Source organism: Myxocyprinus asiaticus, chromosome 41, assembly GCF_019703515.2.
Source record: "Myxocyprinus asiaticus isolate MX2 ecotype Aquarium Trade chromosome 41, UBuf_Myxa_2, whole genome shotgun sequence".
Lineage (NCBI taxonomy): Eukaryota > Metazoa > Chordata > Actinopteri > Cypriniformes > Catostomidae > Myxocyprinus > Myxocyprinus asiaticus.
The window spans coordinates 16233852-16257100 of record NC_059384.1 but is presented as its reverse complement, the minus strand read 5'-3'; the positions used below and the strand labels follow the sequence as shown (position 1 = coordinate 16257100).

The following is a 23249-nucleotide window of genomic DNA, read 5'->3' as shown; positions in this document are numbered from 1 at the left end:
CCACCATTCACTTACAAAGGACCAACATAGCTGAAATGTTCTTCTAAAAATCTTCGTTTGTGTTCTGCTGAAGAAAGTAAGTCATCCACATCTGGGATGGCATGAAGGTGAGTAAATGATGAGAGAACTATCCCTTTAACATTTCAGCAACCCATCTCTATGCTGACAAGATTAGTTTAATAGTGAGATGATGGTGATTATAACTAGGTTACAAAGTTCAAAATGTTGCAAAACAACAAATATTCTTTAGGGGGCGTTCACACCGAACGTGTTTTTACGCTAAAAAAAGAAGCTATACACAGCATTTCGGAAAGCGTTTTTAACAGTTTAAGTTCTTTCCAACTCGACACGGCGTCTAAAACACGTGGCGGAACGGTCAAAGACATCCGTCTAGCGCATGTTACATAGGTAAACAATTAAAAACACAGCGGTGTGAACGGCCTAATACTTTCATGCGTTATGTGCTTTTCTTGATTACCTCACCAACAATGACGGCCCCTCCATCATGAGCTCGTGATCTGACTGGTTGGAGTCTTGTTCGCCTTCACTACGATTGGTCGAAACGAAGATCCCGCCTCATTGTTTTGTGACTGGCAGTTGTATGCTAGGTCACAGATGGAGTAAATTGCCTAGGATCAACAAAGTTTAGAAGGGCTTATCGTCAGTCCAGAGGATGGACAAGCTATCGGTAGGTCCTACGTATTTGACAGTCTTGCTGACACGTCGTGAGAAAGATGGTAGTGATACAATTTGTTATTCAATAATCGAAAACTAGGCAGAGTTGTTAGCTGTCGTGTTAGCTCACTGTCACTTAACAACTAAAGCCATCTTTGCACCTTAAGAGCATGCAAAATCAGCTACTCTTTGAGTTGCACTGTGCTATGTGCAGTTGATTATGTTCGCCTCACTCTTTGTTATGTTTAATTACTCTACTCAGAACAACACAGGTAGTTTCAGTCTAAGTTCAAAGCTAACAAGCTACGCCTGCTAGCCAGTCCAGTGTTATGGAGCTTCACATGTACTGGTTACAGGCAAGTCAAACTAAGGCTTTATTTCTTGTTGCGCTTTTATGTGTATTTGACTTAAGATTTTGAAATAAGCTTTTTTGGGGGGGGGGTTATAATCTGTAGTTTCTGTGTATAATACTAATAATAGGCTGTATGTGCTGTGTTTTGCTAACGTTTGACAGTACTGCTTGATTCTTCACTGCCTTGAGGACCTTCGAGTTTATTAAACACTCTCAATGACGAGAAAGTTCACTTTCTCCAGTGCTTTTTATCTTAATAATTATGTATGTATGTACAGTTGCAGTCAGAAGTTTACATACACCTTAGCCAAATACATTTAAACTCAGTTTTTCACAATTCCTGACATTTAATCTTAGAAAACATTCCCTGTCTTAGGTCAGTTAAGATCACTATTTTAAGAATGTGAAATGTCAGAATAATAGTAGAGAGAATGAGTTATTTTAGCTTTTATTTCTTTCATCACATTCCCAGTGGGTCAGAAGTGTACATACACTTTGAAAGTATTTGGTAGCATTGCCTTTAAATTGTTTAACTTGGGTCAAACGTGTTGGGTAGTCTTCCACAAGCTTCTCACAATAAGTTGCTGGAATTTTGGCCCATTCCTCCAGACAGAACTGCTGTAACTGAGTCAGGTTTGTAGGCATCCTTGCACATGCTTCTTCAGTTCTGCCCACAAATTCTCTATCAGATTGAGGTCAGGGCTTTGTGATGGCCTCTCCAATATCTTGACTTTGTTGTCCTTAAGCCATTTTGCCACAACTTTGGGGGTATGCTTGGGGTCATTGTCCATTTGGAAGACCCATTTGTGACTGAGCTTTAATTTCCTGGTTGATGTCTTGAGATGTTGCTTCAATATATCCACATGATTTTCCTTCCTCATGATGCCATCTATTTTGTGAAGTGCACCAGTCCTTCCTGCAGCAAAGCACCCCCACAACATGATGCTGCCACCCCCTTGCTTCACGGTTGGGTTGGTGTTCTTCGGCTTGCAAGCCTCACCCTTTTTCCTCCAAACATAACGATGGTCATTATGGTCAAATAGTTACATTTTTGTTTCATTAGACCAGAGGACATTTCTCCAAAAAGTAAGATCTTTGTCCCCATGTTCACTTGCAAACTCTAGTCTGGCTTTTTTATGGTGGTTTTGGAGCAGTGGCTTCTTCCTTGCTGTCGATATAGGACTCGTTTTACTGTGGATATAGATACTTGTCTATCTGTTTCTTTTGATTTTCCCATGATGTCAAGCAGAGAGGCACTGAGTTTGAAGGTAAGCCTTAAAATACATCCACAGGTGCACCTCCAATTCAGTACACCTCCTGTCAGAAGCTAATTGTCTAAAGAATTGACATCATTTTCTGGAATTTTCCAAGCTGCTTAAAGGCACAGTTAACCTAGTGTATGTAAACTTCTGACCAACTGGAATTGTGATATAGTCAGTTAAAAGTGAAACAATCTGTCTGTAAACAATTATTGGAAAAATGAGTTGTCATGCACAAAGTAGATGTCCTAAACGACTGCCAAAACTATAGTTTGCTAATATTAAACCTGTGGAGTGGTAAAAAAAAAAAAAAAAAACTTCAACCTAAGTGTATGTAAACTTCTGACTTCAACTGTACATAATTATTAATTATATATGTCAATTATTAGTTTGTGTGCATAATGTAACAGATGACTATTTCTGCTAAAAAAAAAAAAAAAAAAAAAAAGAAGCTCTATTCTTCAGACTTTGTTCATCCACAAATCCTGCACTTGCAGCAATGACATCTCAGGCATTCTAGCAGTCAGTTTATTAAGATATTCAGATGAAGTTTCATTCTGTGCTCTCTGTAGCACTTTCCAAAGATGTAACTTGTTTGTAGAACACATCTCATGGACTTTACGATCAAACTTTTCTAACAAAATCTCAACACATCAAACTTAGACTCATTCATTCATAACTCATTTCTAATAATTTACCATGCAGTTTTTATGCTATTTTGCCCATTTTACACTTTTCTTTTTATTTGGCAGTTTCAGATGTGGCTTTTTCTTTTAAAATCTTGTCTAAAAGATGGTGTTTGGCATGTTCTGTTAATTGAAGCTGCCAGTTTAGGACCTGTGAGGAGTCTTGTTTCTCTAACTATAGACTCTGATGTACTTGTTGTCTTGTTTTTGTGTATCTGGGCCATCCACTTCCCTCTCTATCCTGGTTGGATCCAGTTTGAGTGCATCTTTCAAGCCAGTAGTGTAATAAATAGCCTTGATCTCTTAAAAGATGAGTCTGTCTACTAAGACAGACTTAACAGTGGATGAATTGATGCAAACTCAAAGACATGGGATTCTTCATGAGCCATTGCATGAAGCATGGGGTCAGGATGTTCACCAAAATTAGCTGCCATAAGCTTCCAGCCGGACTGCGATGCTCATCACTGAATGACACCTATATCAACTTTGTCAAAGGAGGGACAACACTCTCTTAAACTACACAGAAAATGAATTAACCACTAACAAAAGACTTCATCGGTCAAAATCAAAGGACAATGCATCTACATGTATTTCCTCAGTTAATTCCTCAGTTAATTCGGATGACTTCAAGGACTTTAACACTAAAACTTATAGTTAATATAAAATTGTTTTGTTTAATCATTGACGCACAACACTTACTTAGTTTAATAATTTTAACTTATAGAATTTATTTAATTTCCCTCGCTGTAAGTCATACAAGAAAACTGTGGTATCTTATCGCAACCTAAAAGCAGTCGACCTCTCATCATTCTCCACTTCTGTCTGTGCACCCTTACTTTCTGACTCTTTGAAACTGTCCTGTCCTTCAAACATCCTCTCAAATTATAATTCAGCTCTCTCAGCTGCTCTTGAGGTGCACGCCCTCATCAAGACAGAGCTGGTGCTCTCTTCTCACTAATCGCCTTGGTTTACTCCTGAACCGCTGGCATTGAAGAGAGTGGGTCGTCATCTTGACCGACTCTGTAGAAAAACAGGCCTCACTGTTCATTCATTATCTCTTACAGAACAACAGCTGAATTACAGAGCAGCACTCAACACTGCACATTCAATGTACTTTTCCTCTATCATCCAAAAAGCTAGTTGTAGACCTAGAGCCCTCTTTGCTATGGTGAACAAGCTAATTCACCTGCCGGCTCAGGACTCGCACAGCTCTGATGAACTTTGACTCATTTCTGCACTTCTTTCAAGATAAAATTTTTTCCATTCACGTCAACCATTTCTGAAGATCCTCTGCAAAAATGTCTGTCTGAACACCCTGTCCACCCTTTCTCCTCCTTCACTCCCACTAGCCCATCATCAGTCAGTGATTTTAATTTTACATTCCAACTCATCATCCTGTCAGTTGGACCCTGCCTCAACCTCCCTTCTTAAACACTGTGAGTCAGTAATTTCGGCACCTATTTCGCATATGATAAACACATCTCTTGCATCTGCCATTGTCCCAACTGATCTTAAAATTGCCGCTGTTACACCAGTCCTTAAAGGTCCCAACTTAGATCCATCTTCCCTCTGCAACTATCGTCCTATTTCTAACCTGCCTTTTATATCTAAACTTCTGGAAAAAGTTGTAGCCTCCCAATTACAATCACATCTTGCAGCTAATAATTTCTATGACCCTTTCCAATCTGGTTTTCGCCTATTCCACAGCACTGAAACTGCTCTCTAAAATGTTATTAATGATCTCCTCCTCTCTGCTGATTCTGGATTTCTCAGTATTCTGATCTTGCTTGACCTGAGCTCTGCTTTTTTGTGGCATACAGTGTGAACACTCCTTTCCCGACTTTCAGATATTGGTATTACTGGCACTGCTCTATCCTGGTTTTCTTCCTACTTCACTAACAGACCATATTTCATCTCTATTAAGAAAAACAAATCCCCTACTGTTCCTCACTCAGGGTATCCCCCAGGGTTCTGTACTAGGTCCACTGCTGTTCATAATTTACATTCTTCCACTAGGTCAGATCATCCGTCGTCATGGTCTCAGTTATTGCTGCTATGCTGAAGACACCCAGATTTATACATCCGCATGTTTTGATGAAACACATGTCATCAGCTCATTAACTGCCTGTATCAATGATGTAACAATTTGGTTAAACAGTAATTTCCTCAAATTCAATGCTGACAAAACTGAGATCATGATTTCTGGCCACAAACACTTATAAGAAATATTGACATTTGTGTCAATATTGATGGAAATCTGACCAAACCCTCTAAAACCATTAAGAATCTGGGAATCACTTTTGATCCATCTCTTACTTTTGAAGCCCACATTAGAACCATCACTAAAACTGCTTTCTTCCATCTACGTCACATTGCACGACTTTGCCCCATTCTCAGTTTGAAGGATGCAGTATCACTAGTTCATGCTTTCATATCATCACGTCTCGACTACTGTAACTGCCTCTTTACTGGCCTACCAGCTAAAACTTTTGCCCGATTACAATACATCCAAAACTCTGCAGCTAGAGTTCTTACTAACACCAAGCGTTCTGCACACATTACTCCCATCTTGTGTAGTCTTCACTGGCTGTCTGTCTCATGCTGTATTAAGTTTAAAATTCTTCTCCTGACATACAAAGCTCTCAATGATCTGGCACCTCGTTATATATGTATCTGCTGCATCCATATACACCAGCATGCACTCTTCGTTCTTCTGATTCCAGATGTTGTCTGTCCCTAGATTTCGTCTATCTATTCTGTTCGTCTAACAGATTAAAGATAAATTAGGAAGCGTCATTGTTGTTTTAGGAGAAATTCAGGGGTAAAGGTTGATTTTGGCTAATATTTACGCACCTAACGTTGATGATCGGGGCTTTTTTTATAGATCTTGATGGGATGTTGCAAGCTGCTGGCATCTCTCATGACATAATATTGGGAGGAGACTAATCTTTTGATGGACTCACTCCTTGATCATAGTGAAGCAAAAGTGTGTAAGCCCCCTAGAGCAACACTGACGCTTCACAGGATCTGTAAAAATCTTGGTCTTGCAGATATCTGGTGACTTTTGAACCCATCTGGTAGGGATTATAATTTTTTTTTTCATCAGTTCATAAGATTTACTCTAGATTTTTTATTTATTTTTTTATCTAAGTCCCTCATTTCATCTGTTGTGGATTGCTCAATTGGAAACATTTTAGTCTCCGATCACGCCCTGGTGAACTTGGAGATCTTGCCACATACAGAGAAAAAGAAGTCATATAGTTGCCGCTTTAATGTATCCCTTTCGCATAATCCTGATTTTCAACAAATGTTAAAGACTGAAATCAATGTTTTTATGGAGACCATCTGGTCCTCGGTATCCTCTGTGGGCGTGGCTTGGGAGGCACTTAAGGCGGTTCTTAGGGGTCGGATCATACGGTATGCCTCATTCACCAAAAACTCCAAAGCACAAGAACTCGTGGAGTTGGAAGGAAATATTAAAAGTGCCGAGGCAGAGCTGAAGCGCCGAATGTCGTCTGATGGTCTCAGAGAATTAACCCGATTGAAATACAGATATAATACTATTTTGTCGTGGAAAGTGGAGTTTTGGTTGTTCAGGGCAAGACAGTCATACTTTGAGTCAGGGGACAAAGCAGGGAAGCTTTTGGCTAGATATATAAAGCAGAGAGAGTCTTTTTCTAGCATTCCCTCAGTGAAATCTGCTGGTGGTGAAATTTTTTCCTCAGCCATTGATATTAATAATGCCTTTAAAGAATTCTATCTTGATCTCTATAGTTCCACATCTTCGTCTACTGATGCAGATATTAGAAACTTTGTGGAACCATTAGAACTCCCTAAACTGACGAATAAGCAAAAAAACGCTCTTGATTCTGAGATAACCCTGGAGGAACTTGATGAGGTAATTAAGTCCTTAGCTACAGGCAAGGCTCTGGGGCCAGATGGTTTTGCCACTGAATTTTTTAGATCCTATGCTACAGAACTGGCTCCACTTTTGTTAGAAGTTTATACTGAATCATTAAAGAATGGAAAGCTTCCACCAACAATGATACAAGCCCGGATCAGTCTGATTCTTAAAAAAGACAAACATCCAAACGAGTGTAAAAGTTAACATCCAATTTCCCTGATCCATCGAGATGTAAACATTTTGGCTAAAATTTTGGCTAACCGATTAAGTTATGACATTCCATATACATATAGATCAGGTGGGGTTTATTCGGGGCCGCAGCTCTTCTGATAACATCAGGCGTTTCAACAATATCATGTGATCAGTGGCGAATGATCAGTCTCCGGTCGCTGCCATCTCACTTGACGCCGAAAAGGCGTTTGATATGGTAGAATGGGATTATCTTTTTAAGATTTTGGAAATGTATGGGTTCGGGAGTACGTTTATTGGTTGGATCAAGTTACTTTATATACACCCTGTAGCAGCGGTACACACAAATTGATTAATTTCAGATTATTTTACTCTGGATAGGGGCACCCGTCAGGGTTGCCCTCTTTCCCCATTTATTGTTCTGTCTTGCCCTGGATCCATTAGCAGCCGCGATAAGAAAGGAGGATGATTTTCCAGGGGTGACGGCGGGAGGCGTGGCGCATAAGCTTCTGCTTTATGCAGATTATATTTTATTATTCATCTCTGACCCTACTAAATCTGTGCCTTGCCTCCACAGAATTATTCATTCCTTTTCCAAATTCTCAGGATACAAAGTCAACTGGTCTAAATCCGAAGCTTTGGCTTTGACAGCGTACTGTCCAGTAACGGCCTTCCAGCCAGGCGCCTACAAGTGGCCCAAACAGGGCATTAAGTATTTGGGCATTTTATTCCCAACAAATTTGTCTGTTTTAGTCAGTTAATTTTTACCCTTTAATAAAACAGATTTCGAGCGATGTAGACAAGTGGGCTTCATTACATTTATCGACGATTGGGAAGGTTAATATTATTAAAATGAACTATGTTCCAAAATTTTTCTACTTGCTACAGTCTCTCCCAGTAGATGTCCCCCTCTCTTATTTCAAGCAATTTGAGAGCAAAGCAAAGTCTTTCATTTGGAGTGGTAAGCTCCCCAGACTACATTTCAATAAGTTACATAGGCCGATTGACAAAGGTGGTCTAGGCCTACCCAAGATTTTTTTTATTATTATGCATTCGGTCTCAGACATTTGGCTCATCGGTCGCTTCCACCTGACAGAGCCCCTCCCTGGTTCTGCATTGAACAAGAACTTCTTGCCCCTATTTTGCCATTACAAAGCCTTTCGAATATTGTAATTTGATTTTCCTTTGTGCCTTCTGTGGGCAGCAATGAAATGGCTTCTCTCACCTAAATCTTGCCATTACTCAATGTATTGGTTGGCACTGTCCATACATGACATTGTTAAACTTATAGTTCACCCAAAAATGTCATTATTTAAAGTGATTGTATCACTTCAAAAGTCTTGAAATGTTCGTTTCAGTGTGTAAGTGCAAATGTTTTTTTGTTTTTTTTTGTTGTCATTTTTGAATCTAGATGATGATGTTTATACATAGTGCTAATTTTTTCATAAGAAAAACAGGTTCAAGGGTTGAACAAAAAAAAATACAGCTATAATATAAGTCCATGTTATATTTATAAACACACAAGTCACTCTCACAATTTCAACAAACCCTCTGTTAGCAAGATGGATATATTTACCTTTGTGACAAGTTTAAATCTGCAGAATTAGCAATAATATTCAGTACATAAAAGTTTTCAAGATATAAACTCACATGTACAAGATTGTACGTCTTCAACGAATGTAGGTTGCAGTGTCAATGCAGCACTGGCCTAATTGGGCAAGTGATAGTTCCACCAGTTGGCCTAAAACTCTCTCATCCAATCCTTATTGTTTAGCCCAGGACAACAGGGTTAATGAAACCGGATACTATTGGGCATTTCTGTTAGCTAGCATATTTTAATGTGTTTTGTGTCTCCTCTCATTCCTGCAGTTTTTTATGAAGCGTAGAGGTGCCTGGATCTGTGGTCTCCAACATTACTGAGCTCACACATATGATAACTGCATACTTAATGCTGAAGGTAATGCTTTGTTTGTCCCCAAGCCTCAACATATACCCTTACATGTATACTATAAGGTTTATTTTTTGTTGTTTTTGATGTTTTAACAGGCTGTAAGAGTGTGCCAGGATGCCGGAGATAGTACAGAGTCAGACAAATAACCCTAAACTGCCACGGTACTGATCAATCCCTGCTTGGAATTTATTTAATGTCCCAACTGTTATTTGTAATTTATTAAACCCAAATGGTTTGTTTTCCTTTTATTAAATTACATTTCTAGGACTGTACATGTTTTATGTTTATAAATATTTGCTGCTTTTTGGGAATATTTAATTATATGTGTTTGTCAATTCAGTAAATTTGTACAATAATGCAGTGTGGTTTTAAATGGCTAGTTAAGAAGTGTGCAGATGTTTATTTGTGTGTCTATGGTTCATTTACTTGTGAGCTCAAGTTATTTACTGATTATTTTTTCTGTGAAATGTTAGGCGGAAGAAAAACAAGGAGATTCATAATGCAGGTGAGAAAGTATTATGGTACAGAGTAATGTAACTAACTGTTCTTAATCTGATTGTATTTTCAATTAGGGCTGCACAGTAATCAAATAAATAATCAAGATTGCTTTTACAACTTGAGTAAAAAGTGACAGTTACAGCATTTTTAAGCATTGCAACCAATCACAGACACGTCTGTTGCTTGTTTATAGTGCATAAATGATTCAAAATTAGAACTGTATGTTAAAAGGGCCAATATTGCTAAAAGGGCCAGTCTAAAATTCACTTGATTTGAAGTACTGATTTACTGAGGTTTAAAACAACAAATTAACTCAGGGACACCGTTATCAGCTTGTGTTAGATGTGTAGGCTGCATTGGCATACATATATGGTATACATGAAGCACAAAAGAAGCTGATTAAAGTAAATTCAAATGCAATGACATTATCAAGGGAAATAATCCACAATTATGTTTTTTTTTTTCCCATAATTGTACAGTCCTATTTTAATTACTGTTATATCTTATTCCTCATTTCCCTAATCCATCAGTGGAAAGGCACCGTAAAGAGAAAATCAATGCTGGTATCAATCGGATTGGAGACCTTTTGCCTTGCTCTCAGGCCTTGAAACAGGTAATACACACATAATAAAATAAAAAATTAAGCATGCTTTTAAAGGTGCTGTTTTATTAATGTTCCTACAAAGTTCTTAATGGGTGATGTCTTGCTTCTGCTTATAGAGTAAAAATATGATTCTGGAAGAGGCTTTTCGTTACATCACTGAGTTAAAACGACAAAATGATGAAATGCTGCTTAATGGGGGAGAAAAAGGCCAAGGTGAGTCATGACCTCATTACAGTGGGTAACTGAATATCTTTTCTGGGTGCATTGAAGGAATGGTTCGACCATCAAGGAAAATTGCCATAATTTACTCATGTAAATTGTCTTTTCAAACCGGAATAACTTAACTTTCTTATGCAGAATATAGAAATAGAAACCAATTCAAAGATAGAATGCCCTGTCGTGTGTCACTGGAAAGGAAAAAACTCTGATTAACATGGAAAAGATACCTTTTATCAGGTGTCGTGGCGTTCCTCCTGGTTAGGACACAGTGTTACATTTTGGGTTGTTTCTCACCAAAACCTATCCTTTACCTTCATAAGTTCATGGACTACTTATATAATACTTTAGGGAATTACGGCACTATCAACTGCCATTGTATTGAAAAGAGGGACTGGGATATTTATTAAAAGAGCTCCTTTCATGTATTGCATAAGAAAGTCATACAGGTTTGAAATGACATGCTGGGAAGTAAATTATGACAGAGTTTTTTGGTAAAGTATTCTTTTAAATTTATTTATTCCTATTTGGGCTGGGTAATATGACTACAGATATTATATCTTGATATTTTTCAGTCTGTTGACGATATTCAATATATATCTCTAATTATGCATTTGCTCTAAAATGGCAAAAGTGACTTTTTATCCAAAAAGGCGTTGTAGCCAAGAATATTCAACAGTTTAAAGGCATTGAATAAAAATCTATTTAAAAATAAGTTTAGTTTTCACTAAATGTATTTGACAGTTTATATCGTCAGCAAAATTATCGCAATTATATTGTGAATATTCAGTATAGCCCTAATTCCTGTTGGGCATATTGTCTTATTAGTATAGGTATTGTATAAAAACCCTGACATGCATTTATGTAAGCTTACGTGCAGTCATCCATTTTGAAGTAAGTCTATGTTAACTGTGTCATTGCAGCAGAGGAGATAGAGCGATTACGGCGCCAGCTGGAGGACCTACGCAAGGAAAGTGCTCATTACATTGAGCTCCTCAAAGCTAACAGCATCAATTTCCTGGATGACCCCACTATACACTGGAAAGGGAAGCAGCGCTGTGCAAAAGTAGCCAAAGTAACTCCGACTCATTTGATGTCAAAGGGAATAATTGTGTACTCCAGTAGGAACACTTCCTGTCCCACAAGCAAAGTTTCCATTCCACCAAGTCCAGTTTCTCACCTTGATAAACAACCAGCAAATGCTGTAATGGTCCAACCATCATGTGATATTTCATTGGGCACAGGCCAGACTCTTAGTATTACAAATGCAGCACCATTAAGCAAAGTTATAGTCTCCTCTGCATCTGCCAACATACCTGTAGCAACTCTTATTCCTGCTGTGTCCAAGCCATGTCTCACAGTGGTGGAACAATATTCTCCTTTGGCACCGATTACGCCAAGATTGAACCCTCCTATGAATTATCTTACACTTCAAGGTTTATGTCCCCAACCTGCGGTCAACACACCGCTCCCACCACAATGTCAACCAGATAACCCAACCCCCAGTCTCACTTCTGCAACCAGTCCAGCTATGCCTCTCAGACTTAAGCCTATGCTAAGCCTATCCTCACTGCCTCAAGTTGTGATCAGTAACTCAGTAGTTCCTGCTGCTGCCTCCACTGTACTCCCGCAAAATTCTGAAATCCCATCTGTATGCCCCATATTACCAGCAAACTCTAACCTTCTTAGAACCAGTGCAACTAGCAGCACTCAGACTACATGGACAACACTACAACTGGCTGGAAATACAGTTCAACCTGTCTCCCAGGCATTGGTCACAGATGGTGCCAGCATTAAACCGAATCCTCAGCACCTCTCTGTATGTTCAGTGGGGACAAAACAACTGGAGGAGCCCGTTTCTCTCCAGTTACAACCACAGGTTCCGATGCAACTGCAAGCACCAACACAAACATATATTCCTATTCAGCCATCTAGGCCTAGACCTCCTCAGCTATATTCAGCAGTTGTTCCACGCCCTCAGACAGCAGTAGCTGAACAGTCTTCACTTTTATCAGTGCCAGCTATTGTGTCCCAAGCTGTAGTTGTCCAACAGCCATCTGTTGAACAACAGCCAGTCCATTTAACCCATCCACAATCAGCTGTTCAGGCACAACCAGCACTATTACCAAAACCTCAACTTAACTCTGCTCCGATGGCCAACTCTATACCCACTATAGAACCTAAACTTCAGATTCAGGCTGCTATGCCATCTCAGCCTCATTTGCAACCTACAGTAGTGCCCCAAGCCCAGTCTGCCATTGTGCCTCAACTGCATCTCAGTGTGGTGCCTCAAGATCAGCCAGTCATAAATCCACCAACTCAACCTGCTCTTGTGCCTCAGCCTCAAGCTACCCCACTGCCATTGTTACAGACAATGCAGGTATTGCAGGTGAATTCAGACGAAATGCCAGTTGCTGTGACATCCTCTCCTCAAAATAATGCACATGTTGTTATTCTACAACAGGGAAGTTCATGTACAGCACCACAGGCTCTCAGAGAAGATATGACCAGTCAGACACCCTGCCAGCACATTGTCATAATTCAGGCACCTGCTTTGACACCTGCATCACAGAGCCATCACACTGCCATTGTTTCAACTCCAACCCAGACTTTTTCAAGTCAGATGAACACTTCACACCCTACCAGTGCAACTAACATGCAGGCATCTGGGACAAAGCAGCTGGTACACATTCTTCCACGCCCCTTAACGCAATTGCAAGCACAAGCTCCTCAGACTATCACTGTGAATGGACAAGTTTATGTTTTGCAGTCGGCAAAGTCACCAGATAAGGGGAAATCTCAGCAATGTAGTCAAAGTGTGACTCAAATCCTTCAGCCAAGCTGTGAGGAACCCACCTCCAGTGTTGCCATGAATTGTTTAGGTGCTCTAACAAGTCTTAGTCAGAATATTTCGAAGATCTCAAGTAAAAGCAATGTGCAAATATACACGATTACTCCACCTTCGTACTCTACTGTGCAACCACCTCCTCCAGTGTGTGGTTCAGATGTCAGCACTTGTGCTGAAACTATTTTTTCCACCTCTGTTCCTATACCATCAACACCTACTGGCAGTGCAGTTAAAATCCTGCCAAAGAAAGGTAGTGTGACCTCTGGAAACCAATCCAGACAAACCTCAGTCAGAAGAACCAGATTGGTTAAACGAAAAGAACCAAAACTTGGGCGAAGTTTGCAGAGAATTGCTGCAAAAAGTAAAGCGTTTGTTTCAAATGATGCATGTTCTGAGTCATCCACTGTAGCGACAGATGTTGATTCATTGAATTCTGTAGGTAAATATATGGTTAGGCATGATAGTAAAACTCAGAGTGTACCTACCCCAATTAGTGTCAGTTCTACATCCAGTAGTTCTGTGGTCATTAGTGTCAGTTCCTCCAGTGAAAAATCAGCAGACAATTCTGCCTCATCTTCAGTAAATGGCAGTGAATCTATTGTCAAGCCCTCTTTGGCTGGTGGAGAAATTTCAAAGACCAAAGCAAAATCCATCAGTGTTGTCCCCTTGCATAACAATACAACATTTAGCAGTGTTAGTTCAACAGTAAATTCTACTCAAGGTAGTGTAGTTATTTCTTCAAGTTGTGACCGCTTAAATAAAGGCATATATACTCCAGATACTGGGCCCCAGCTTAATTGTTTAGCTGATAGTGTTGCTCTCTCTTCACAATGTAGCACTGTGGACACTGTTGCAACTTTGTCAGTTACCTCATCAGAAGGTAATGTTAACGACATATGCAGCGTGTCATTTTTTAGTGAAACTGCCAGTCAAAATGAGGTGACTGCCAGTAAGGTGTGCTCCAGTAATGATGGCAGGTCAACGGACTCAAAACCTAGTTCCATTCCACTGACCACGGTAAGCTCTTCTCAAAACAACTCAATAGTTAAATCTGTTAATTCTGTACGTTGCCAGCCCCCTGTATCAAGTGATGTATCCACACCGAGTAGACAGTTTGGACCTATAGAGAGTGAACCAACAGTGTCCATCATGCCAGGTCAGAGTATTTCACAAATTCAAGGCAAGTTTGCTAGAAGAGATGAGTTGACTACCTCTTCTCAAATTCAGTCATCATTTAGTGTATCCTCAACTTCAACTCCTTGCTCAGACACCACTATGTCAACTGCACCTGTTCAGCTTCCAGAGGCTTCAGACCATTTCAAATCCCTAAAACGAACACCTGCAATGAATATATCTGTGGCAGCCACTAACCATGGAACTTGTTCAGACTTCAAGCTGACTGAGTCAGGTTTAAATACACAACCTGGCAAGGATGGACAGTGTGTAAGTGCCACAGAGAAACATGTGACAGAAGTAGGTGCCTTTGCTCAAAAAGACATAGTTCCTCCACAGCAGGAATGTACAATGGACAATGATTCCTTTGAGCCTCCATTGGGAAATAGTAGGCAGACTGATTCACCTCTGGCAGGAGGTTCAGGTGGCAGAGGCTTTTCTGTTGCATCATTGCTCCCTGCAGGCCACAACATCAGTGCCTCTGCAAGTACATTTGGCGCATTCACTTTCACTTCTGAACAGGCGGAAATATTAGCTATGGCTGCCAGAGCCATATTTGAACAGGACAGCCCAGGCAAGAGGGCTGCTGCTGGTTGCAGTGTTGACAACCCAAGTACTGCTGCTACAGGGTGGGACCTTCCAAAAATGCAGCCAACCCCTTCTAACAAGGAGAGCATGACCGACCAACAGGTTAAACTGACAAAGCAGGCTGATTTAGCCATGTCAAAAACTTCACCTCAGGTCTCTGGTCGAGGTCCTCCAGTTGAGCATTTGGCCAGTGACACTGTTGGCACCAGACTTCCACAGACAACAGCTTACTCGCAGTCACAGCCTACTACTGTCACTAGCCTTAATGTTAATAACCTCATCAGACCAAGCTCCAGCCAACCTTATACAGGATCACCTAATCTTGCACAACAGGTCTCTGCTCCGTCATCCAGGGAAGCTTCCATTATGGTGTCTCAGTCTTCCTCTCAACTTCCCCCAACCTGTTCTGGCCCTGTTCAACCCAATGAATATGCCCCTTTGAAGAATGCACTGATGCGAACTCATGTCAGTGTTGGAATGGTTGAACGTCATCAGAAGGATATGCCAAAAAGGTCTGCCCAAGATGACCTTATTCTTCCAAATAAGCGTTCAAAGCCATGCCCAGCAGGGAATGTTGCAAGAGTAGATATGAAGGCTACAGATCATGTCCAGATGATGGTTGCTCAGATGTCCTCAAGTACTTCTACAGTTATGACAAGGAATCACTCTGTTGGAGTTGGAGCTCTGTTTTCTGGTAATAATTTCATGAGCACTGTTCTCCGCCCTACTGAAGGACACTGCTCTACCCAGGTGCCAACACATGAACAAACTCAGCCAAGTGTGGTGCACCTCCAGCAAGGGCATGCACAACATAGCACTCCACAGTCTGGGCAGAACTTAGGTGGAAACCTCTACCACAAACATCAGCAACAGCAAGAACAAAGGCACCTTTACCAGCTTCAGCATCACCTCACACAGCCAGAATCTCAGATCCATAATATTCATCAGAGGAACCTGCTGCAAGACCAGCATGTGCACAAAAAGAGAGTTGTACGTGGTGGGCAGACAGGACCAACTGTTGGTCTGCAGAAGCAACACCATTTGGAAAAGAGTGGCGTGCAGCAGCAACATCAACAACAACAGCAGCCTCCTCCGCAACACCAACAACAGCATCAGCATCAGCAACAATCCCAGCAGCATCAGCAGCAACAACAGCAGCACCATCAACAGCAGCAGCAATCACAGCAACAGCAACAAAAAGCACAACAGATTCAACAGCAGCAGCAATCACACCAACAGCAGCAGCAAATGGCACCACAGAATTCACACTCGCGTCATCAGCATCTTCAACAGCAGATTCAGCAACAACAGCACTTTGGGGCTAGACAGGACAAAAATTGTGAGGCCCAACAGGCAGGTCAGAGGGCACATCAAAACAACCACTTGGGTCAGCCAGAGCGTCCACCTGGTCAGGATCATGGAGCTATGCAAAGACTAATGGGGTCTCGGTCATTGGAACAGCAGTTGACATCCCAGGCTAGCAATTCTGTTTCTCGTTCCTCAGATCTTGCTTGCACTCCATCACGTCAGGAGCGCCAACGTCTCTCTAGTTATTCAGCAGAGGCTCTTATAGGGAAGACTCCCGCTACTGCATCTGGTGAACAACGTATGGGAGTGCATCTGCAAGCACCTCGAAACAGTGCACAGGACCAGTCAGAATTACGAGGCTATGTAGACTCGTCATGTGGTAAAGGAAATATTGCTCATAATTCTCAGAGTAGACTCCCCCCAGACCATGCTAATACCACAGACACACAGAGAATACCAGAGTGTGGACCTTTCAAGACTCTGGTTAGTGGGCATCAGCTAAGTAACTATGAAGTGCAAGTGTCTCGGAGTGGTGACATGTCCAGCAAGTCTGTACCCCAGATGCACAGAGGTCCTCAGTCACAAGCAGGATTCAGAATGGGTACTGGACCCATAGGTGATGGGCGTGCACGTGGGACATATTCAGGTCCACATCCTGCTGCTCAAGGTGTGCACATTGGAGCCGGGTTGACAAGAGAGCAAGAGGGATGTCACCAGAGCTTCATGCAAAGTCTTTTGGCACCACATATTCCTGAGCAAAATGGGCACCAGAGAGCAGCACAGGGCTGTAACCCAGGGAGTATAGAGTACAACTGTGTTCCTGGGACCTCTGCTGGAGAACTTCAAGCTAAATCTTCTAGTCCTAATTTGCACCCTGCACAGAAAGCTGCTAACATACGTCTAGGGGACAATAACAAAGGCCATATTTCTCAGGTGAGTGGAAATTTGCATGGTCTACCTGTAAGAGCAGGTCCACCCCATCCTCCGACACCACACAGCAGTTCAGACACAGGACGCACGCAAGGCTCAACCAGGTCACTCTCAGCGGTTAGTCAGCGCCCCCACCATATTGGACCAGATCCACAAAGCACAAAGATCCGTCCTGCAGACCGACCACGGTCTGGAAACTTGAGACCTGGCAATCCTTTTGAACCAGAAAGTTCCCTGCCACTTCCATCAAGTGGAGGAGTGCTCCTTGGCCGTACACAAACAGGAAGTGAAGCTAGGCGAAGTAGCATTGTGCGTTTCATGTCAGAAGGTGCACAGGTCAGCATTGACAACAATTTGGTGTCAGACCCACATCTCACCCAGAATTTTGGCTTTCCCTTAATTGGTGAAGGAGGAATGAACCCACCACCTCCCATTAATGCCAATGCATCTTTCATCCCACAAGTCACGCAGCCCAGTGCCTCTCGCACCCCATCCCTTCTTCCTGTGGAACCTCAGAACACTCTACCATCATTTTACCCATCATATTCTCCTGCAGCTCATCCTAGCCTTCCGAGTGAGATTCCTTTACAGTATTTTTCCAATCAGATGTTTACAAGTCCAAGCACTGACAAGAGTGGCAGTGCACCATTGAACAACCGCTTTGGTTCTATTCTTTCTCCTCCTCGACCTGTGGGCTTTGCACAGGCCAGTTTCCCTCTTCTCACAGATATAACACCAATGCCAATTGCAAACTCCTCAGGCATCCCACCTCATTTACCCAACTTCAACCTGACTTCTTTATTCCCTGAAATTGCCACAGCAATGCCTCCGGATGGCACCTCTATGCCAATGTCCCCTTTATTGTCGCTTGCTAACACTACTTCCTCAGACTCAAATAAACAATCTAATCGCCCAGCCCACAACATCAGTCATATCCTAGGACATGATGGGACCTCTGCTGTTTAAAGCAACAGCATTAAGAAAATAGTCTCTGTTTATTCTCCCACCAAATTTAAATGCTCTCACCCCTTTTATAGATGATTAAAAGGATTTATAGAAGATAGTCATGGCGGAAAGGCTTTTAATCCTTTGGAAGCAGTTAAAGTGTGGAATGTTCTCAGCTCCCACATTATGATCACTTCAAAATGAATGGGGGGGAAAAATCAGTAAAATGTTGCATGTGATGTCTGTTAGCCTTTGGTAAGTTTCCTTTGCTTGGGTTTTCTGCGGATATTTGGGGCTATCATGGTTCTACATGATGTACAATTTGTTCCAGGTTTTTTATCATAAGAGCAGCTCCCAATGTTTAATAGGAAGAACATTCTATAACTTGTTTTATTCTGTAGCGACAATAGTAACTAGGTATAAAATGCCACAGCTGAAAAGGATATAACTGCATTTAATGCTACAGTAAATATAATTGTTTTGTAAAGTATGTTTTTCCAGTGCTTAAAATTGTTTTCTTTTACATCAATTCTCCTGCAGAAAACATTCCAAAAGAACTTTTACTTATTTATGAAAAACATTGCATTGTCTGTAGATATTTGTAAAAATGAAAAGTTATTAAAGTTTTTAATGTAAAAATCTTGGAATGTTTTTGTTCTCCCTTTCTGAATTTTGTTTAGGGTGTTATTGTGTTGAGCTGTTTGCTCTTTATTTTTGTATTTTTTTGAAAAGCCTAATTTTCAGATTGCTTGTTAAAGCATGTTAAATCCACCAGATGTCAGTACCTTTAAAGATTGTTTTGGCATTAGTTTAGCTCAAAATAGCTGAACAAAAACATTCCTTAGTGTCCATTAGCTATGAACTACAGCCTACAGTTTTATCTGTATTTTTCACATTGCAAAGTCTAGCATGTGATATTTAGGACAGAATTCACACTATCTAATTAGGGGCCAAGCACTGAAGGTGCCGCAGCACCTATTGTTTTCGTTATTATTATTATTATTCCTCCTCCCCAGAGGGAGGCTATGGTAGCCCATAGAACCGTACGTAGGAAAATGTTGAAATTTGGCACACTGATAGGTGTGGTCATGAATAGCCCCATACCACATTTGGGGTCTCTAGGCAGGGCCGTAGCAGGGAATTCTGGGCCCCCTGACTCTATATTGTTCTGGGCCCCTTTCAAATAAAAAAAATACAGTCTAAAATTTGTTGTGGGCTTCCCTGGACCTGTGGGCCCCTAGAATCATTACCACCTTTCACCCCATTAGCTACGGCCCCGTCTCTAGGACATACCCTATTGCACCAACACCATGTAAGAAATTCACTTTTCTTTTGCATGTATCTTTTGAACTGTTTGGCCTAGACACAATTCTTTTTTTTTGCTGATTCCCTTACATCCCCTTACATTAAAATTTCACCCATGACAGTGGCCACCATCTTGGATTGACATTCATTGTTTTTTCACTACTATTCCTTCAAACATTACCCAGTTCTGCTAAGCAAGGTCTCAAAATTATCTCCAGACTGAGCCACACAGATTGAATAAATTCACATTTTTATTTTTGCCTTTGTTGAAAAGTTAAGCAAAATCATATTTAACGAGGTAGCCGTGAAAACGGATTTGAGACTGTATCTCAGGAACACTTTGGCCCATCGAAACTTGGTATGCTTTATCCACACCATGATCTGAGGGCACATCCAGAGTTTCACGACAGTGCCATCTATGGGTCAAAAGCTATTGCTATTTTTGCCTGTAACTTTTGAACTGCATGTCCTAAAATCATGGGGTTGGTGTCTGTGGATTTTGTGGATTATGAGGATTTCAACGATACCACTGTTCCCCATATCAGCTATATTGCCTCTCCGCCATATTGAATTTGATCAAAAACGTTATATCTTTTAAAAACATTGTCGGATTTCAAAGAAAATTGGTATGCATCATCAATATCATGTCCTGATGATACTTAAGCAGTTCTAGACAGCGCCACCTATAGTTAAAAAGATAATCCACACTAGTGTGCTGACTCTAACCTCAGGAAGTCTCTTTGCCATTTAGTGGATATGTTAACTGAGTGGCTCAGTGTGTCAAAGCACTGGTTTCTAGTTTCAAGTGTTTTGGGTTTGAATCCCACTTGGATCAGTGTTAGAGTTGATGTTATATTGTACTGGAGGTTTTTGTATTTGTTTATTGAATAGTTGCAGGGCATATCACAGATAATTTCTGTTTGCAGGTATACTTCTTGTTCTTCTTTGTCTTAGTGTTTTTCTGAAATATAAGGGAGTGATATCTTTTAAAAGAATTTAGGAGTTTGGAGACAGCATCACCTGTAGTTCAAAAGAACATGGTCTGTTTAGCATGGTTATCATGCTACATACTATGATAGCTTAGCTTAATCGGTTAGCAAGCTAACTGTTGGGTTTTCTGTCTTATAAGGATATTTGATCACAATGTTATCCGAAGGGCAACATTAGCTTAGCGTGCTAATAAGTTAGCATGCTAGCCTATGCATTTGTAAGGCTATTTGATCACAATGCTATCTGTAGTTAAAGCACTGGTTTATAGTTCAAAAGGTTGTGGGTCAAAATCTCCACCTCTACAAGTCATTCTGTAAAAAGTTCTGCAGTTCTGGTGATTTTTGTATCGGCTTAATTAATAGTTGCAGGGCTGTTCCACAATCAAATTCTAAATTTGATCTCTGTTGAAAAGTTACATGAATACAAAGTCGATCATATTGACTGTTGTGCTTGTCTGTGTAAAAAAAATTCTAAGCACAGTATGTTCCTCTTGGTTAAATTTTAGCCCAGTGGCTGAATGTGGCAGTGGTTAGAGTCATGAAATGTCAAATGGAAGGTTCCTGGTTTAAACTCCACCTCAGCAATTCATGCATTAGAAATGTGTGTAGTTTCACATACTTTTGTATTGTGCTTACTGAATGGAGGTGGGGCTTTTGCACCACCAAATGATGATTTGCATCTTTGTTGAAAATTTACATAAATATAAAGTTGATCATTGTAACAGCTGTGCTTGGCTGTGATTCAAGCTTGTTATGTCCCATTGTTAGCTGCAATGTTTTGGCTGTGTGATGCAGTGGATAGCACACTGAACTGTCCATCCAGGGACAGTGTGATCTGTGCTTGCTCTGTGAGATACTTGGGTTGTGCAGTGGTTGCCCTGTTGGTGCTTGGCCCTGTAATTGCTGCTTACAGCTATATTCTTTAATTAAAATGATTATTTTAAGTTCTCTTAGTCAGTGTTGCCTGCAGTGACTCCTGTGGTTGTACCTGGATAGACGATTGGGAAAAACTGGGTTATGTGTGTGCTGGGTTACATACTGTATTGCAAGGTAAGGTGTGTGGGACTATGTGTTGTCATGCATGTCAAAGGCAAGTATGTTGAACTGACCAATACGCAAATATGGAGCAGAAATTTGCAGTCCAGTAGTCTTTTAGGAAAACATTCTTAAATGGAATTTTAACTATTCAAGTGTCTACATCAGCCACACTTTAAAACTCATATTATGCAATCAAATGCCATAAAATTTCTTAAATGCACAAACATAAAGAATGAGAATAAGACATATGATTTCTTTAGCTTTATTTACAGGCAATAGTGCTTAATCCATGTAACCAAAGCAGCTACACTTCTAGAATATGTGGAGATTGATCTTTTCCTTCATGTTTAATGTTTACAGTGGAAGGAAGCTAATACTGATGTGGGAAAACTGCAGGCCTCCAAACGCAAAATCCATCAGGGGCCATGTAAAGTACCACTATACAAGCTGACTACATTAAACCAGTTTAGAATATAAAAATCAGCATATTGCAGGTAGGCATGTTCATTTGAAGAATGTTTCGCATCCAGGCCACTGAAAATATAAATACCTACAATATATGGTCTCTTTCTCATAGTCAGTATTACTACACACAGAATGCATATACTTTGCATATATTCATTAATATTTTTGTTAATGATGAAAATAGATAATTCTTAGTAACATATGTACAAAGCTGTAAAACACTGCACCATCAAGATTCACACCACTTAACTGAGACAGCATTTGGAACAAGTTACAATCGTAAGGTCTTTCTGTTTGTATCTGAATGTGTTTTCACCTCAAAGTAGCATCTACATGCCATAAAGCCATTAAACATGTGGATTTAACATTCTGTGCATAAAATATGTATTTACTATATAAGGCGTTCACATACTATGATTACTTTTGATGCAAAGTGTTTTTAAACAGTCAATTGTCCCCATGCTCTGCCCATTAACCATTCTTAAATTGTTCATCATCACAATGCCCTACACGCATTACAATTTCCACTAGCTGTACTTCAGACATTAAGAGATGCTTGCCAGTGGGAAATCTGAAGCTTATTACTGTGAAACTATAAGTTAAACAGATAAAAAAAATATATATATGCCGTTGAGGTGTCAGGTTGTTCCTATCTAAAATTAGGATCATTTTTACAGCATGAAAATGACAATGTGGTGGTGACTGACAAACATACCAAAATATGTGTTCCATCTGATATAAAGAACCTATATATACACATTCTAAAATCTGTACTATGTACAAAGACATAAATATATAAATATAGCATCTGTTATACAAAAATAAATATTTTTCTCTATGTTTGTCTTCTTTAAAAAAAAAAAAAAGTTTCATCCATCTTTTGGATTGTGTGTCCCTTGTTCCTCAAGCTGCCTCATGTTTTGAGTTGTTCTCACTTCATGGTGCTCAGCTTCTTGAAGCAACTGGTTTATGCCTGTGTCAGCTGTCGTTAACAAGGGCAAGTCTGTGGAAAAACAGAATATTTAATTTTAAAATACTATAATACAATATCTCACTGAGTTTTGAGTTAGAAGTTACATTCAACATCATCCTCGTTAAAAATACAGTACATAAAATAACTCACCGGCAGTCACCTCCTCTTCCATGTGAATTGCTTCAGTGAGGGAGTGATTGTCCTTCAAGGAGTCAGGACTCTGAGATGGCTGTGCAGGATTAGACAGACTGAGGACCTGCAAGGGGGAGTCATCAGGCTCACAGCATCTCTCTTCAGGACAGCCAGTTACCCTAAGAACAGCAGATTAATTTTGAGTTGAAAAAAAATAATAC

General features: G+C 40.4%; 2 protein-coding genes across 4 annotated transcripts in view; one reads left to right on the top strand and one right to left on the bottom strand.

Moving 5' to 3' along the window:
• The first annotated feature begins 581 nt into the window (after positions 1-581).
• On the top strand, positions 582-19690 carry LOC127431751 (basic helix-loop-helix domain-containing protein USF3-like). Of its 3 annotated transcripts, XM_051682277.1 has the most exons (8): positions 595-688; positions 938-1031; positions 8935-9022; positions 9112-9177; positions 9490-9521; positions 10045-10127; positions 10235-10331; positions 11258-19689. In XM_051682277.1, the coding sequence occupies exons 4-8, from the start codon at positions 9131-9133 to the stop codon at positions 18145-18147; spliced, it is 7149 nt and encodes a 2382-aa protein (XP_051538237.1). In that variant the 5' UTR covers positions 595-688; positions 938-1031; positions 8935-9022; positions 9112-9130; the 3' UTR covers positions 18148-19689. The 3 variants fall into 3 exon arrangements, with proteins under 3 accessions (XP_051538238.1, XP_051538236.1, XP_051538237.1); XM_051682278.1 differs by lacking the exon at positions 938-1031 and having other exon boundaries at positions 582-688; positions 11261-19690; XM_051682276.1 differs by lacking the exon at positions 938-1031 and having other exon boundaries at positions 582-688.
• Positions 19691-21704: 2014 nt separating this feature from the next.
• Positions 21705-23249, bottom strand: part of LOC127431753 (brother of CDO-like) — a 47004-nt gene continuing 45459 nt past the window's right edge. Inside the window, exons 18-19 of the mRNA XM_051682279.1 lie at positions 23047-23207; positions 21705-22926 (exon numbers count right to left, since the gene is read on the bottom strand). Coding sequence (XP_051538239.1) covers positions 22793-22926; positions 23047-23207 — 295 coding nt within the window. The 3' untranslated portion in view covers positions 21705-22792. The remainder of the gene's footprint in view (positions 22927-23046; positions 23208-23249) is intronic.

Bases quoted from the DNA above. Each gene is read 5' to 3' on its own strand.
- LOC127431751 (XM_051682276.1), top strand. From the start codon at position 9,131: ATGCCGGAGATAGTACAGAGTCAGACAAATAACCCTAAACTGCCACG. The intron at 9,522-10,044 runs GTGAGAAAGTAT...CTAATCCATCAG, and splicing joins CAAGGAGATTCATAATGCAG to TGGAAAGGCACCGTAAAGAG. The intron at 10,332-11,257 runs GTGAGTCATGAC...GTGTCATTGCAG, and splicing joins TGGGGGAGAAAAAGGCCAAG to CAGAGGAGATAGAGCGATTA.